This window comes from Poecile atricapillus, chromosome 20 (genome assembly GCF_030490865.1).
Source record: "Poecile atricapillus isolate bPoeAtr1 chromosome 20, bPoeAtr1.hap1, whole genome shotgun sequence".
Classification (NCBI taxonomy): Eukaryota; Metazoa; Chordata; class Aves; order Passeriformes; family Paridae; genus Poecile; species Poecile atricapillus.
The window spans coordinates 2820694-2835952 of NC_081268.1; the positions used below are offsets into that span (position 1 = coordinate 2820694).

General features: G+C 55.9%; 1 protein-coding gene across 4 annotated transcripts in view; it reads left to right on the top strand.

Moving 5' to 3' along the window:
• The window catches only part of KCNT1 (potassium sodium-activated channel subfamily T member 1), a 79214-nt gene that overhangs the window by 47071 nt on the left and 16884 nt on the right, over window positions 1-15259 (top strand). For 2 of the 4 annotated variants that reach the window (XM_058853855.1, XM_058853856.1), the window contains exons 2-13: window positions 1140-1181; window positions 8809-8888; window positions 9851-9950; window positions 11031-11087; window positions 11422-11470; window positions 11641-11700; window positions 12475-12549; window positions 12893-12976; window positions 13376-13470; window positions 14581-14761; window positions 14850-15014; window positions 15092-15228. In XM_058853855.1, the coding sequence (XP_058709838.1) occupies window positions 1140-1181; window positions 8809-8888; window positions 9851-9950; window positions 11031-11087; window positions 11422-11470; window positions 11641-11700; window positions 12475-12549; window positions 12893-12976; window positions 13376-13470; window positions 14581-14761; window positions 14850-15014; window positions 15092-15228 (1125 nt within the window). The remainder of the gene's footprint in view (window positions 1-1139; window positions 1182-8808; window positions 8889-9850; window positions 9951-11030; window positions 11088-11421; window positions 11471-11640; window positions 11701-12474; window positions 12550-12892; window positions 12977-13375; window positions 13471-14580; window positions 14762-14849; window positions 15015-15091; window positions 15229-15259) is intronic. The other 2 variants (XM_058853857.1, XM_058853858.1) reach the window with 1 other exon arrangement.

Here is a 15259-nt window from a genome sequence, read left to right on the forward strand (position 1 = left end):
GCACAGGGGACCCCATCTCTGGGAATGTCCAAGGCCAGGCTGGACAGGGCTTGGATCCACCTGAGACAGAGGAAGGAGCAATGAGCTCCTCCCCAGCCTCTGCACAGACCAGAGCCCAGGAGTAGGAGCAAAATAAATCCTGTCCCAGGGAGGCTGCTCCTCGTAGCTGAGGGATGGATCAGCTTCCTCTGGGCTCCCATTTCTGCTGAAATGTGAATTTATTGCTTTTATTTAGTCTGAACTGTGCCGGAGTGCTGCAGACTCGTAAAGCAAAAGCAAAATGCAAGAAAAATCTTTATGGTCTGCAGCAGCCCCCTTGGCTTTGGTGTTTCCTGGTGTCCCTGGCTCACAGAAAATAAGGGAAGGAGAGAGGGCCCTGCTGGGACAGGGAAGGGCCCAGGCTCAGATGATGATGGGCACCCAGGGCCATCCCAGGGGTGTCTTGATGACAGCATCATTTTTGCAGGGGAATTTTTTGCTTTGCAGCTGTAATCGCTGTGTTTGATAACCCTGTGCTCTCTGTCTGTCTGTCTGTCTGTCTGTGGGATGTACAGTACACGAGCACAGGCCCTTTGCCTCCCACCCCCTCTTGTTTTTCTCTGTGATCTTCCTCCCCTTGCCTTGAACCCCTCATCACCCTCATCATTCCTCTCTATTATTTGATTTGATTTTTGGTTTATTTTTTATTCTATTTACTTTTCCCTTCTCTGCTCATCACTCATGTCTGTAAAAGCAGCCCAGGAGAGGCACAATGAGTTCCTGAAAGCACCAATCCTTCAAAGTCTCATTTCTCAGCGCCAAGTGCGGCACCAATTAGAGGCAGAGCAGCGACGCAATTTGTGAGAATCATTAAAAAGGAAAATAAAAAAGGCATAAAACAGGCACAAAACCTGGTTTTATCCATGGAGCCAAGTCCTTAAAGGGGCTGTAATTGGCAAAGCCACCAGAGCATCACTGGGAGCTGAGCAGGGACATGTCCCAGGCGTGGTGTGACCTCGGCTGAGAGCTCGGGTGGCCTCTTGTCCGGGCTGGCATTCCCGGTTTGGAACTGGTTTGGAACCAGTTTGGAGCCGGTTTGGAGCCGGTTTGGAGCTGGGGGCTGTGCATTCCCTCACCCTCTGTGCTGCTCTCGCTCTTAGGCCTCACGCCGAGGATTTCAGCGTGGATTCCTCCTTCTCACAGTAAGTTCTCCGCGGGCGTTCCCGGTGCCGCGGGGAGGGACAAGGGACCGTGGCTTGCCCTGGGGAAAAGCCAACCCTGCTCTCCAGAGGGCAAAATCCCCTTGGAGTTTGGGGTGCTTGGTGCACATGGTGAGCTGAGTTTTTTGCTGCTGAGCACAGTGGTTAACCTTGGCTCTAAATTACTGTGGATAAAGAGGGTGATCCATCCATGGAAGTGTTCCTGGATGGAAGGGGTTTGGAACAAGCTGGTCCAGTGGAATTGTCCCTGTCCCTGGCTGGAACCAGATGACCTTTAAAGGTCCCTTCCAAGCCAAACCAGTCAGTGGTTCCATGATTTTCCTGCTTTTAAGGGAACTGATAAACACAGTATTTGCCCTGCAGTGCTCTCAGGGAGTTTTGTATGGGAGCAGCAAATCCTTCTGCAGTGATTCCCACCATGGGGAGGATTCTCTGCTCCCAGGGACAGACAAGTTTCTTGAGGAAGAATTGATAGCAGCAAATTGGCAATTATCCATTAACGATGAGCTCCATGCACAGCCCTAATTAAACAATGTAGATTCATCAGCACAAGCAATTACAGGAGCAGACTCGTGAGTGTCAGTCTCCAATGTTGCAAAACAAATAGGCCAAAGGAAACACAGCCTGTCATCATCCCATTGCTGCTTCCCTTCTGGGGTTTGAACCTTTAGTAAAAGTGCAATTCTTTTACTGAGAAGCAAGTTGTGCCACTGCCCAGCCATGAGCAGCATCCAAACCTTGGGTGGGAGGTGCTGCCCATCCTGGGAGTGTCCATGGCCAGGTTGGATGGGGCTTGGAGCAGCCTGGGATAGTGGAAAGTGTCCCTGCCCATGGCAGGGGGTGGAACAGGGTGAACTTTAAGGTCCTTCCAGCTCAAGGTATTCTATTATCTTCAGCTTGAAGCCCTGAGCATGTCCCTGATTTCTCCATAGTTTGGTGCCTGGAAATGAGCTCTGCAACTGCTGAACACAGTTGGAGAGGGATTACAGCTGCCTTCAGGGAATGAGGAATCGATAAAAATCCCATTTCCATTGCAATGTCCTCCCTAATAAAAAATTATAAATATCTATATAATATGAACTAAAAGTCAAGCAGGAGATTTCTTTCACATCTCTTCAGGCCAGTGAAGCCCTTCCTGCAGTCTGTGTCAGCCCTTGTCCCACTGGCACACGAGGGTTTGTGGGATGAGTTCAGCGCATGGTGCGAGATAAATGGCCCTGGAGGCCAAACCTACTCTTGGGCAGGGTTTTTCCTGTTGTGACTGCTTGGAATTTGCTTTTCATCCCCAAAAATAAGACTGCAGCATTGCTGCTGGAGCCAGGATGACATTACCTGCACCCAGCTGGGTTTAATTTGCTGCAGAGTGGTTTGCAATATCAATTCTTTCTTTGGGCAAAAAAATCACGCTCCACGATAAAAGAGGAGATATTTTTCGGATTGATTCCCATGGTAAATGCATGAAACCTTGAAGAAATGAGTCTTTGGGCTTGAGGGCCAAGATGTGGCACAGCATCCTGGCTCCCTGGGCAGTGTTTATTGATGTGGGACTCGATTCTGCTGATCATGGTCTGTGAGGAGCCTCGGCATGTGCTGTGCCAGGGAAACTCATTCCTGGTGCTGCAGGGGCCAGTGGTGACAACTGCCTTTCCACAGGGCTGTGGCTGTGCCAGGGTGGCTGTGGCTGTGCCAGGGTGGCTGTGACAGTGCCAGGGTGGCTGTGATGGTGCCAGGGTGGCTGTGACAGTGCCACAGTGGCTGTGACAGTGCCAGGGTGGCTGTGATGGTGCCACAGTGGCTGTGCCAGTGCCATGGTGGCTGTGCCATGGTAGCTGTGACAGTGCCATGGTGGCTGTGACAGTGCTGTGGTGGCTGTGCCATGGTAGTTGTGACAGTGCCATGGTGGCTGTGATGGTGGCACAGTGGTTGTGATGGTGGCACAGTGGTTGTGACAGTTCCATGGTGGCTGTGACAGTGCCATCGTGGCTGTGACAGTTCCATGGTGGCTGTGACAGTGCCATGGTGGCAGTGCCATGGTGGCTGTGATGGTGGCACAGTGGCTGTGACAGTGCCATGGTGGCTGTGGCAGTGCTGTGGTGGCTGTGCCATTGTAGTTGTGACAGTGCCATGGTGGCTGTGCCAGTGCCTGTCACAGGCTGATGTGGGACCTGCTGAGCACCTCGGGGCCGGGTGCTGCTGTGATCCGTGAGGATCACCTGGGATTCTGGGATGAAGGGGAGAGCAGCTCCAGTGTTGCACCCTCTGAGGGATGTGAGATGAGAAAATTCACTAAAAGTGGGCAGATGTGCCCTGTTTGCAGTGCTTGGCCTTTTGGACCCTGCCAGAGGTGTCCCCAGTGCTGTCCTGTACCTCCCTCAGGACCTGAGATCCCCTCGAGAGAGGAATCCCCGCTCTCCCCTTCCCTCCCCGGATCAGCAGCGCTGCCATGGAGGGCTCTGTCCCCAAAGTGGGGACAGGCAGCCCCAGCTCCCCGTCCCTCCCTGCCTCCTTCGGGCTTTCCTGTTTGAAAACACGCCCGAGACTGGCGGCAGGAGCTGCTGCAGAGGGAGAGCTCCGCTGCCGGCCGAGGATGCTCTGGGGAAGCCGAGACATTCCCGGGGGCGAGGGGAGCGTGTCCAGCCGCCCTGGGCTTGTGGCACGGCATCGATCCTGCCAGGAGGGCTCAATCCAAGCATCCCCCGGCCCATGGGGCAGGAGAAGCCCCTGGAGCCGATCCCCGGCCCGGTTTGAAGCCGTTCAGCCCTGCCGAAAGCACAGCCTTTCTCCTCCTTTGAGTAATTGTTCAATTACTGCTTATTGAGCGCGGGGGCAGCTCGTTCCGTCTCTGCCTTTGGCAGGCGCCCAGGCTGTCTGTGCACACAGCTGTACAGCTATTCCCATTCCCACTGCCCTTCCCATTCCCAAAGGCTGCTCTGGGAGCGGCTCCGGGAGCTGGGCAGGGCTGGAGCTGCCCCCGTCCCCTGCTCACCCCGGAGGATGGAGGAGGATGGTGAACACAGGGCACAGAGCTCAGCCCGTGTCACCCATCTCTCTGTACCCGTGTCCAAACCCCCGTTAGCATCAGGAAAATGGTCGGGAAAAAAGGCAAAACGTCCCAAAGGGAATCAGGAGCTGGCGGGGTATTTCCAGCCCCAGCCTGGCAGGTTTTGTGCTTTATTCGGGAAGGATTTTGGCTCTGCTCAGGTTCCAGCTGGCACCGGCAGCTCCCGCTGCTGAGCACGGTGCCTTCAGAGCATCCTGCCCAGCGTCTGCTGCTCCTCAGGGTGCTGGGAGAGGAAATGCTGCAGACCCGCACTGCCAGCCCTGCTCCTCACCTTCCTCTGAGCTGGCTCTGGTAGCCACAGCCCATCCCCAGGGAGCCCAGGTGGGCCAGCAGCGCATTTCTGTAATCCCAGCCTGGCTGCAGCCACATTTCTGTGTGTTTGGTGCAGGTGGGTTTGCATGGAGGGTGCAGAGCTGCTCCCTGGGCTGAGCTGGAGTGGAGGGGTGAAGTGGGGTCTCACTTGAGCTGCCATGGCAGAGGTGGGTGCTGGCACCCGCCAGATTGCAGAGATTTCTGGGGGTTTACTGGTTTGTTTGTTATAAAAAAATTAATCTGAAGCATCTAGTTTGCATCCTGCTACATGATGGCAGAAAATTCTTGGGAAGTTTCCTGGGACTAGAAATTGTCCCAGGCTGGATGGGCATGGGAGCAGCCTGGTCTAGTGGAGGGGGTCGGAATGAGATGAGCTTTAAGGTCCCTTCCAACCCAACCCATCCTGGAATTGTATCAACACCAGCATTTCCCACCCAGGGGAGTGTGAGGGGAAGGAATGCAGCTGTGGGGAGAGGCTGGGGCTTTTTTCCTTACCAAGAGCCTTATTTATTTGAAGAGACATTTCTCATGGCAAGAAGTGTCTGATATAAAATCCAGCAAAGCCACCCTGGGAAGCCAAGTCCTTCTGCAGAAAGGAGCAGGGGGGCTCTGGGCAGGTCCTGGGGCAGGGCTGGCAGCTCCCTCCCTTGTCTGGGGATTTTGGGGCACTTTCAGCTTTCAGGCCAGGGCCAGGGACTGCCACAGGCTGTGGGGACTGGAGGGAGCTGCCTGTGCCCCACTGCTGGTGTAAGTGTCCCGTGGATGCAGAATTTGGGGGGTATCTCCACCTCCCCATCCCTATATGAGTTCATATTTTTGTGTTTTCTTCCTTTTTAAGAGAGCTGTCCCAGCTCCCTGGGGAAATGGGAAGTATGGAGCAGGGGCTGTGCTCCTCAGTGTCTATTTTAATGCCAGTGGGCTGAGATGTGCTCGTCCTGGCCTTTCATCCTGCACTTTTTCCAACAAACTATTGTGTCTTTTTTTGGGAACTCATCGTCTTACAACAAATTGCCTCTAATCTTAGATTAATAAAGTACAATAAATAACCCAGCGAAGAAAACGAAGTCGCTCAGGCATGATGAAGTGCATAATAGCAGTAATTACACTTCCAGGCAGAGGGGTTGGAACTAAACTTGTACCAGGATCGTTGTTTGCATGGGCTGGGGGGGTTCAGTGAGGGAGAGGAGGGGAGCTGTGGGCTGCCTGTGGAGCTGCTGACCCTTGGAGTGGCCTGGAATGGGCTGGCACCAGGATGCTCAGACAGTGGGGATGAGGTGGGAAGGATGCTCCAGGTGGGAAGGATATTCCAGGTGGGAAGGATGCTCCAGGTGGAAGGGATACTCTAGGTGGAAGGGATGCTCCAGGTGGGAAGGATGCTCCAGGTGGGAAGGATACTCTAGGTGGGAAGGATGCTCCAGGTGGGAAGGATGCTCCAGGTGTAAGGGATGCTCCAGGTGGAAGGGATGCTCCAGGTGGGAAGGATGCTCCAGGTGGGAAGGATGCTCCAGGTGTAAGGGATGCTCCAGGTGGAAGGGATACTCCAGGTGGGAAGGATGCTCCAGGTGGGAAGGATGCTCCAGGTGGAAGGGATGCTCCAGGTGTAAGGGATACTCCAGGTGTAAGGGATGCTCCAGGTGGGAAGGATGCTCCAGGTGGGAAGGATGCTCCAGGTGTAAGGGATACTCCAGGTGGGAAGGATACTCCAGGTGGGAAGGATGCCCAGCCATGGCAGCAGGGAGGGGACACTGAGCACCCCGTCCTGGCTGAGCTGCTGTGAAGGCAGAGCTGTCACGCTGTGTTTTGGGGTGGTAATAATGCAGTCAGAGTTTTGCCTGAATTTTATTTGCAGTTAACTTCCTGACAATGAAATTAAAGGGTATGTTTTAAATGATATCATCTCCTTCCCTCAGCTGGAAATGGAGTAGGAGCTTTGATACTTTGGGCTGGTGCTGCAGCCTGGGAAGAGCCATCCCTCATTCAGCTGTGGGGTGCTGGATTCACCTGCAGAGTGGGACCCCCACAGAGATCTGGGGCTCAGCCTTGGCAGGTTGTCTGCACAGGAACCTGTTCCTTCCACATTCTTTTATTTCTTCATTTCTTTGCAGTGTTAAACACCTTGTTCCCCCCTGTCAAGACATGGCTTTTTTGTTGCTTTGTTGTTTTTTCCAGTGCTCCTTCTTCCTGCAGCCATCAGGATGGATGAACACGTGGGTTACTTCTTCATAAAAAGTTAGATCTAATCATTTAGTCCTTTTATCCATCAGCAATTACAGTCCTTGTCTCGAGGTGGGCAGATCAGTGAACCATCTGTCTGGTGACAGAGATTTATTTTGCTGTTTGTTGCTTTGATACAAGACAAATGTCAGGCAGAGGAATCGTGCTCCCTGAAGTCTCCGGCTCCTCAAGGCGCTTAATCCTCGGGGACTCTGATGAATGGGGTGCTGCTGTTGGAGCTGAAAGCCAGTTCCCAGCACTTCCTGGGCATTTTTAATAAGGAGAAGGAGCAATTATCTTGCGTGCAGGGTTGTGAGCAGTTGTGACAGCTGATTTATGCCCTGGCACAGAAAAATGATTTGCCGAGTCTGGCTCTGGGAACGATTAATTTTAACACGTGTAAAGGCTGAGCTTGGAGGCTCTGCATTAACGCTGTTGGCTCCTGGAGCATCGTGCTGATGAGCCAGGGCTTGGAAATTCTCCTGCTCTCTCCCTGCAGTGGGGTCTGGGTTTGTCCCCCCTGCTCCCTTCTTGTGGTGACCACGGACCCGGTGTGGTGCAGAGCCCCTCTGGCCACCCCTTGTGCCGGGATGAGGATCCGAGCAATGAGGATCCCGTGAATCCCCTTCCCAATCCGCTGCCTGATCAGCTGGGCGTGAGCTCTCGGTGAAGATTTATCCCTCCCGATAAATCAGGATCCAGCGGCAGCGCTGAGCCGGAGCCGGGATGGAGCGGGATGGAGGGGGATGGAGCGGGATGGAGGGGGATGGAGGGAGATGGAGCGGGATGGAGCGGGATGGAGCGAGATGGAGCGGGATGGAGCAGGATGGAGCGGGATGACAGCGATTGTCCCCGGGAATTCGCTCACCTCCATCCGTGCCCGGCTCCGGAACGCGCCCGGTTAATGAGGGCTCCGTGACCTCTTGCAAGCAGTTAAAAAAGGATTAATAACAGGAGAACTTCCTTGGGACTTGCTGAATACAGCGGGTAGGGGAAGCGATTGCCAGTTCGCATTTAACTCCTTTATGGCCGGTAAGGAGCAGATTTTGGCTCGGTGTAAAGGCGAGGCAGGAGGAGCCGCTCGCGTTTCACTCAGCAGGAGCGGAGAGATTTGGGGTGATGAATAAATGACTTTACAAAGTGCCACGAGAGGCGGTGGCGGATGAGCTGAGCTGGGACCGGTTTTTCCCGCAGGCCCTTCATCCCCTATCCCAGAGCCCTCTGAGAGGAGCCTCCAGCCCCGGGGAGCTTTTCTCCCATCCCCACGGCCGTGGGCATCCAGCTGGGATGTGAGGCTGGCAGGGGGCTGGCAGGGGTCTCTGGGGAGGCAGGAGAACCCAAGGGAGGCGTGGATGGGGCATTTCCAGATTCACCTCCCTGGCAGGTGACTCCCTGTCCTGGCACCGTCCCCGTGCCAGGGGTCACCACCCCGGACCCCGAGCGGTGTCTGGAGTTGGTTGTCAGCTCCTGGGTTTTTCTGGAATGACCAAGTGTCATTCCATTGTGGTATCTTAGCAACAAAGGGAAATTTTCTCCTTTCAGAGCGGAATTGTTTCTTAGCAGCTTCCATGCTGAGCGTTTCTCCTCCTCAGGCAGAGGCAGGGCATGGACAGAGCCAGGACATCCTGGGGACCTTGGGGACACGGTCCTCGCCAGCTCCTGCTCTGCTGCAGCTGGAGCAGATGGAACGGGGGGAGGCTGCTCCAAGGCCGCCGCTTTTCTGGGAGCTTTTGGACGTTGTGGAGTGCGTGTGAAAGGAGAAGTTTGTGGCTCTGCCGTCACCTGGCTGTGTGTGAGCGAAAGCCAAGCCCCGGGCCCCCGGCAGAGCTGGCCCCGGGGGTCACCCCGGCTGCTTTGGTGCTCCCTGGGGCTCCCGGCTGCTGCTGCCGCTGCTTTGGGGCTGCGGGAAGCGCCGGGAGCCCGAGGCGAGCCTGGGGTGACCCGGCCGGGATCGGGGACAGAGGGGCTCCGGCTCTGCCCTGGCACCGCACTGACGGACCCCTCTGGGGGCTTTCCCCGCAGGGTGCAGGTCGAGTTCTACGTGAATGAGAACACCTTCAAGGAGCGGCTGAAGCTGTTCTTCATCAAAAACCAGCGATCCAGTGAGTTCTCCGCGCACGGACCGCGCTGGAGCCCTGCCCGAGCCGGGAGAGCCGCGCTCTGTCCTGTGCCATGAGAAGCCATTGCCATCTGCTGGTGGCCTTGTCCCCGCGTGTCCCCAGCCCGGGGACTCTGGGGACTCTTGTTTGGGTGTCCCCGGCCCGGTTTGGGGGGTGCTTTGCATGGGGAGGAGAAGCTGCCCCCTGCCACCTCCGCTCCCTGGGGACAGCGCCACAAGCTGCCTGGGAGCAGGGTGGGGGACACGGAGCAAATGTCCCCATCACAGGCTGGCTGCGCTTCCCTGAGGCTGTGGGGACAGCCAGGCCAGGCTGTGTTACCCACTCCCCCTCCAGCCACCGGGATTAGTCTCCACTTGACTAATGGTGTTTTTATTTTCTTTCTCTGAGATGTCATTAGCTGTCTGGAGGGGGCCTGCTCGTTAATTTATAAATTCGCATTTTCTATTCCTGCCTGCATCCTGTTGTCTTGTTAAAAAGCTGGAGCGCAGCACAGCAGGGCGCCCACGGGGAAGTTTTTAATGAAAATGTGATGAATTTCTCACTTGTAGTTTGAGTAATAACCCCGTGAACCGGCTGGGGAGGCAGAGTGGATAAAGCAGCAGCTTTTCCTGGCCATCCCTGCTCCTGCAAGCTGCTTTTAATGCGGTCAGTGCTGGTGTGGTGCCTTTAAATGCCTGCTAATGAGGGGGACACGCTCCAGCAGCTCCTCTCACACCTATCGGGGTCAGCAAGGAGCTGACTCATGGTTCTTTATTTCTGAGCTGATCTCTTGTGTTCTGACAGCGGGCAGGACACGTGGAGCCCTGGGCAGCCCTGCTGACCTGGGGCTGTGCAGAACCTGTGGGGCTGCCCAGGATGCTCAGGGTTACCCGGGGTGTTTGGGGTCCATGGGGTGCTCGGGGTGCCCGGGAATGCTGCCCCATCCCTGCTCCCCTCCACCACAGGCCTGAGGATTCGGCTCTTCAACTTCTCCCTGAAGCTGCTCACGTGCCTCCTGTACATCGTGCGTGTCCTGCTCGACAACCCCGAGGAGGGCATCGGCTGGTGAGTGTCCCCAGAGCCCCCAGAGCCCCCAGCCCACCCCAGGCAGGGCTCAGTGTGGGTGCAGCGGGTGTGAGGATGGGTTTTCTCCTCCCTGCTGTTAGAATTGGTACTTGAACAAAACTTCCCAGGCTGGGAGCCCCTGCTCAAACCCTGGGTGTGGGGGTATCTGCTTGCCCTGAGCAGTGCATGGTGGAAAAATTCAGGTCGTGTTCACTTCCAAATTCTGTCTGACTCTGTCAGGGGCCTTCAGACACAGGTGAGAGCTCAGTGACTCCAGGGCATCACCATGCAAATATTTCCTGAAGGCTGAGGCCCTTGACGACATAAACACTAAATCCCATTTAAGCATGTGAGAGGGAAATCCTCTGTGCTGTGTGAATCCTTGAGGTGATGGATGATTCCCCACATCAGCTTTGTGCTGGAATTCAGTATAAGCCTATTTTTAATGTGTCCTTGCTTCGTTTAGCTCATGTACAATGTGGGTTTGGTTTTTTTTTCCAAGAGGTTGGAGAATTGGTGATTTGATTTTCTCCTTGTAAAGGCTGCAGACTACCAGGCACATCTGCACATTCTGAAAGTGCTTTCGGACCTGTGAGAATGAAGCAGGGCACAGATGCTCACCCTTGAGAGGTTTAGCACGGCTGCAGCTCAGGGAATTCCATTTTCCTGAGGCTGGCCAGCAGGACCACATCCCTCACAGCGAGGCAGGGACAGCTTGGCTCGGTGCTGCCTGCCTGGCAGGGTGCTGGGGGCCCAGCCAGCCCTGTCCCAGAAGCAGCAGCTCAGCAGTTTTTGTTAATTGTAACCTGGTAATTCCCAGTTCCCAACTCCCTGCAGCCCTGTGCCAGGGAGGATCAGAGTTCCACAGCATCTCTGGTAGGGGCTGAAGCACCTGAGGGGTTTTATCCTCCAGTAATGAGATGTTCAAGGCTGCCTGGGTGAGAGTTTTCCTGTGCAAAGCCCTGGCTATAGGAATCAGGGTGTCTGGATCCATGGAAATGTTGTCCAGTGATCCCAGGGAGTCAATCCCAGCATCCCTGTTCCCCCACTGACTGCTTTTCCCTGCTCTTTCTCTCCCAGCTGGGAATGCGAAAAGCAGAATTACACAGCGTTCAACCAGTCCACGAACATAAACTGGTGAGTGTGGAGCTGCTCCAGGGCTTTGGCTCAGCTCTGCCAGGATGTGGGAGCAAAGGGATGGAGGTGGCTGCTGCTGGCAGCTGCCTGAGGCCAATTCTTGGTCGTGGGGCTGCTCGAGGGATGTGGAGCAGCATCCCAGAATCAAATCCATTGGCAAGAGCCGGTGTCTGCACCCTTGGGAGTGGCTCATTTCCAGTGCAGGGGCTGCTCGAGCAAACTGTGCAGGAGGGAGCTCCTGAAGCAGCCAGGCCTTGGGACTGCATTCAGCAGGGGATGAAGACCCTGGCAGCTGGGCCACAGCTTTCAGATCCCCTCTGGGCTCTCTTTGCAGGTCCCACATCTTTTGGGTGGACAGAAAAACCCCTCTGTGGGCCGTGCAGGTGAGCAGCCCTTGCTGGGTGTGCAGGAGCCCAGGGGAGCTGGGCTGGGAGCTCTGCCCCAGCTCTGATCCCCCCCAGGGGCTCCCCGGGGCAGGGGGGGCTCGGCGAGCTCTGATCCGCTGCCAACACCTGGAGAGAGCCCTCGGAGCCTCCCCTGTGTGTCCCTGCAGGTCAGCATCGCTCTCATCAGCTTCCTGGAGACCATGCTGCTCATCTATCTCAGCTACAAGGTGAGAGCCCGGGCCGGGAGGGCTCAGCCTGGCTCTGCTCCTCAGCAGGAATTGATTTCTGCAGCTTGGAGCTGGCTGGAGCTGCAGCACCCGGGCAGGATTTGTCTCAGTGATGTCTCAGCTGGCTCTGGATGTTTTCCTTTCTCATTCCCCCTCGGGCTGCTGGATAAGCGTTGTGCAGAGCAGAATCTCTTATTTTTTGTGCTTTCTCTGAAATTCAGACCTGTTTAATGCAGGTTCACTGTTTCTAGTGCCAGGCTGACACATCCCAAGTTTTCCTGAGCTCGGCAGGGTGACTCCTGCTCCTTCCCAGCTCTGCCGCCTCCGGAGGGAGCGGCACCGCTCCAAGCCAGACAGGAAGAGGCACAGGCTGACCAAAACCCCTTAAAATGGCCAGAAAAAGTGACCTTAACAAATGGCACCTTCTCAGGGACCGGGGGAGGGTTGGCAGCAGAGACCCAGACCCTGCGTCACCGCCTGCTCCGAGTGCCAGCCATCTGTAGCTGTCACTGTCACCCTCCATCCCTGTGCCAGGCATTGCTGTCCCCCGGTTCTGGGTGGCAGCAGTGACAGACAGAGAGATGTAGTGGCTGTGGAGAGGACTGAGGAGTTTGGGAATGTTTCCTGCTCCCAGTGTGTCTGCAGCCACCACTGCACCTCTCCTGGCCCACATTCCCCTCACCCAGCAGCGTCTGTGGCAGAGCGTGGTCATGTTAATTGTCCTCTGGCAAGTTTTTAAGCTTATTTAATTCTTCTTTTGTTTTGATTCCTCAGGGGAACATCTGGGAACAGATTTTTCGCATTTCCTTCATCCTGGAGATGATCAACACGGTGCCATTCATCATCACGGTGAGTGTGTCCCGGTGACATTCCAAAGCAGCTCTAAGTGTAGTAAGTGCTGTTCCTTTGGTGCTGAAATTAAGAAAAGTGGGTGTCTGGCCAAGCGGTATTTAAGGCTGGTGGCAAATTTTTCCTTCAGTAGTTGACAATATAATGACTTTCTCTGGAGTGTTATCCCAAAACCCATCCTCCCTTTCCTGCTCCACTGCAGCCAGCAAAGCAGGGCTGTGTTTGGTGGCAGCTTCTGCTCAACTTGGATTTGGATCCTTCCACACAGGGAGGATTGGCTGCTTATAGCTCTGCTTTTTAAAAGAGCATGGGTTTTTCTGCTAATAACCCTTGCTTTTTGTAGATATTTTGGCCTCCTTTACGGAATTTGTTCATTCCTGTGTTTCTGAACTGCTGGCTGGCCAAGTACGCCCTGGAGAACATGATTGTGAGTGTTCCCCTTTGTCCAGCTCCTGGGGGATGTGGAGGGCAGCAGGATCAGGAGGGGATCCTTGGCTGCCCCTGGGGCAGGATTTGGAGCTTGGTGAGTGCAGCTGTGCCAGGGAATGCCAGGCTGGGAATGCCAGGAGTACCAGGAATCGCTCAGTGCCTGAGCCAGTGGCAGGGGTGCTCAGGGGTGAGGTGTTCCAGCCATTCCCCTGATCCCACGGGAGCTGTGTCTCCCTGACCTGCTGATGGGAATGTGAATCCCTTCCCAAGGGCTAAACCAGGCTTGACCCTCAGTGGGGAGGGCACTGCTGGAGCCAGCAAGGCAGCAGTTGGTGCTTGGAGGGAGCTTTTCCCCCAGGCTCTGGGAGCTGGTGGGAGCCCTCCCCTCTGTCCCCAGAACGATCTGCACCGAGCCATCCAAAGGACGCAGTCAGCGATGTTTAACCAGGTGCTCATCCTGATCTGCACCCTCCTGTGTCTCGTTTTCACGGGGTGAGTGTTGTTCTCCATTTCTCTAAATCTCCCTCCTGACCCCGGGAATCCAGCTGTGCCCACCCCGGGAATCCAGCTGTGCCCATCCCGGGAATGCAGCTGTGCCCATCCCGGGAATGCAGCTGTGCCCATCCCGGGAATGCAGCTGTGCCCATCCCGGGAATCCAGCTGTGCCCACCCCAGGAATCCAGCTGTGCCTATCCCGGGAATCCAGCTGTGCCCATCCTGGGAATCCAGCTGTGCTCACCCCAGGAATCCAGCTGTGCCCATCCCGGGAATGCAGCTGTACCCATCCTGGGAATCCAGCTGTGCCCATCCTGGGAATGCAGCTGTGCCCATCTGGGCTGGCTGGCAGAGCCAGGCTCTAGCAGGGCTCACTCCTTCCCCTGCTTTGCCTCCTCCCCAGCTCACTGAGCACTGTGAGGGGGTTTCTATGTCAGCCTGATGATCCTCCTTTATTCTCGGGTTTTATCAGGAAGTTTTGGGTGAGGATGAGGGTGCTGTCAGTGGGAGCTGGGGGATGTGGGCACGGCAGTGCCAGAGCAGTGCCGAGGGCAGGGACAGCAGCTTCCCCCAGGGACAGGTGTGGGATGGCTCATTCACTCCCAACCTCCGGCCGAGCTCTTCCTCCCCCACAGGTCACAGCTCCTGAGCTCATTTGTGTAATTGGCCACTGGGGCTTCTGCTAATTAACTGGGCCCTTTACTCTGTGCATTGCCGACATCAAGGCTGTTTCTCTGGGCAGGGGCAGCAGAGCTCATCACTGGCTATTTAGCCCTGAATTAGGCTTTGAATTCTCCTCTGGCTCCCTTGGTCTGGCTTTGAGGCATATTATACCATTAAGTTGCTGAATGGAGAGGAAATGAGGCTTTTAGGCTCATGAGTTTTTGGCAATAAAGATGATGCTCTGGTGTGGATGACTAATGCTATTTCAGAGCTCAGTGGTGCTCCCAGCCCTGCTGCTGGATGAGTCTGGGGGAAGGGGGTACAATTTGGGAAGGCTTGGGTGACACTTGTGCCCAGCAGGACGGCTTTGAGCTGCAGGCTGGTGGGGTTCTGCTGCCCCGTGTCCCAGGCAGGCCCTGCTGTGATGGGGGTTTTCCCTTCCAGGACCTGCGGCATCCAGCATTTAGAAAGAGCAGGTGAGAAGCTCTCCCTCTTCAAGTCCTTCTATTTCTGCATCGTCACCTTTTCCACCGTGGGCTACGGAGATGTGACACCAAAGATTTGGCCTTCCCAGCTCCTCGTGGTGATCATGATCTGCGTGGCCCTGGTGGTGCTGCCGCTGCAGGTTAGACCCGCTGAGCTGAGGGTGGGGAGGGGCTCGGGGCAGCCCTGCCCATGGGGACATGGGGACATCATCTCCGTGCCCTCGGCAGTTCGAGGAGCTCGTCTACCTGTGGATGGAGCGGCAGAAGTCGGGAGGGAACTACAGCCGGCACCGCGCCCAGACGGAGAAGCACGTCGTCCTCTGCGTCAGCTCCCTCAAGATCGACCTCCTCATGGATTTCCTCAACGAGTTCTACGCCCACCCACGCCTGCAGGTGAGCTCCAGGCCGCTGGCCCGCGGTGCTGGGCTCGCAGCCTCGGACCCCGACCCACGGCGGCCTCTGTCCCGCAGGATTACTACGTGGTGATCCTGTGCCCCACAGAGATGGACATCCAGGTGCGGCGCGTGCTGCAGATCCCGCTGTGGTCGCAGCGCGTCATTTACCTGCAGGGCTCCGCGCTCAAGGACCAGGACCTCATGAGAGCCAAGTGAGCAGGGACACGCTGCACGTCCCCGGCC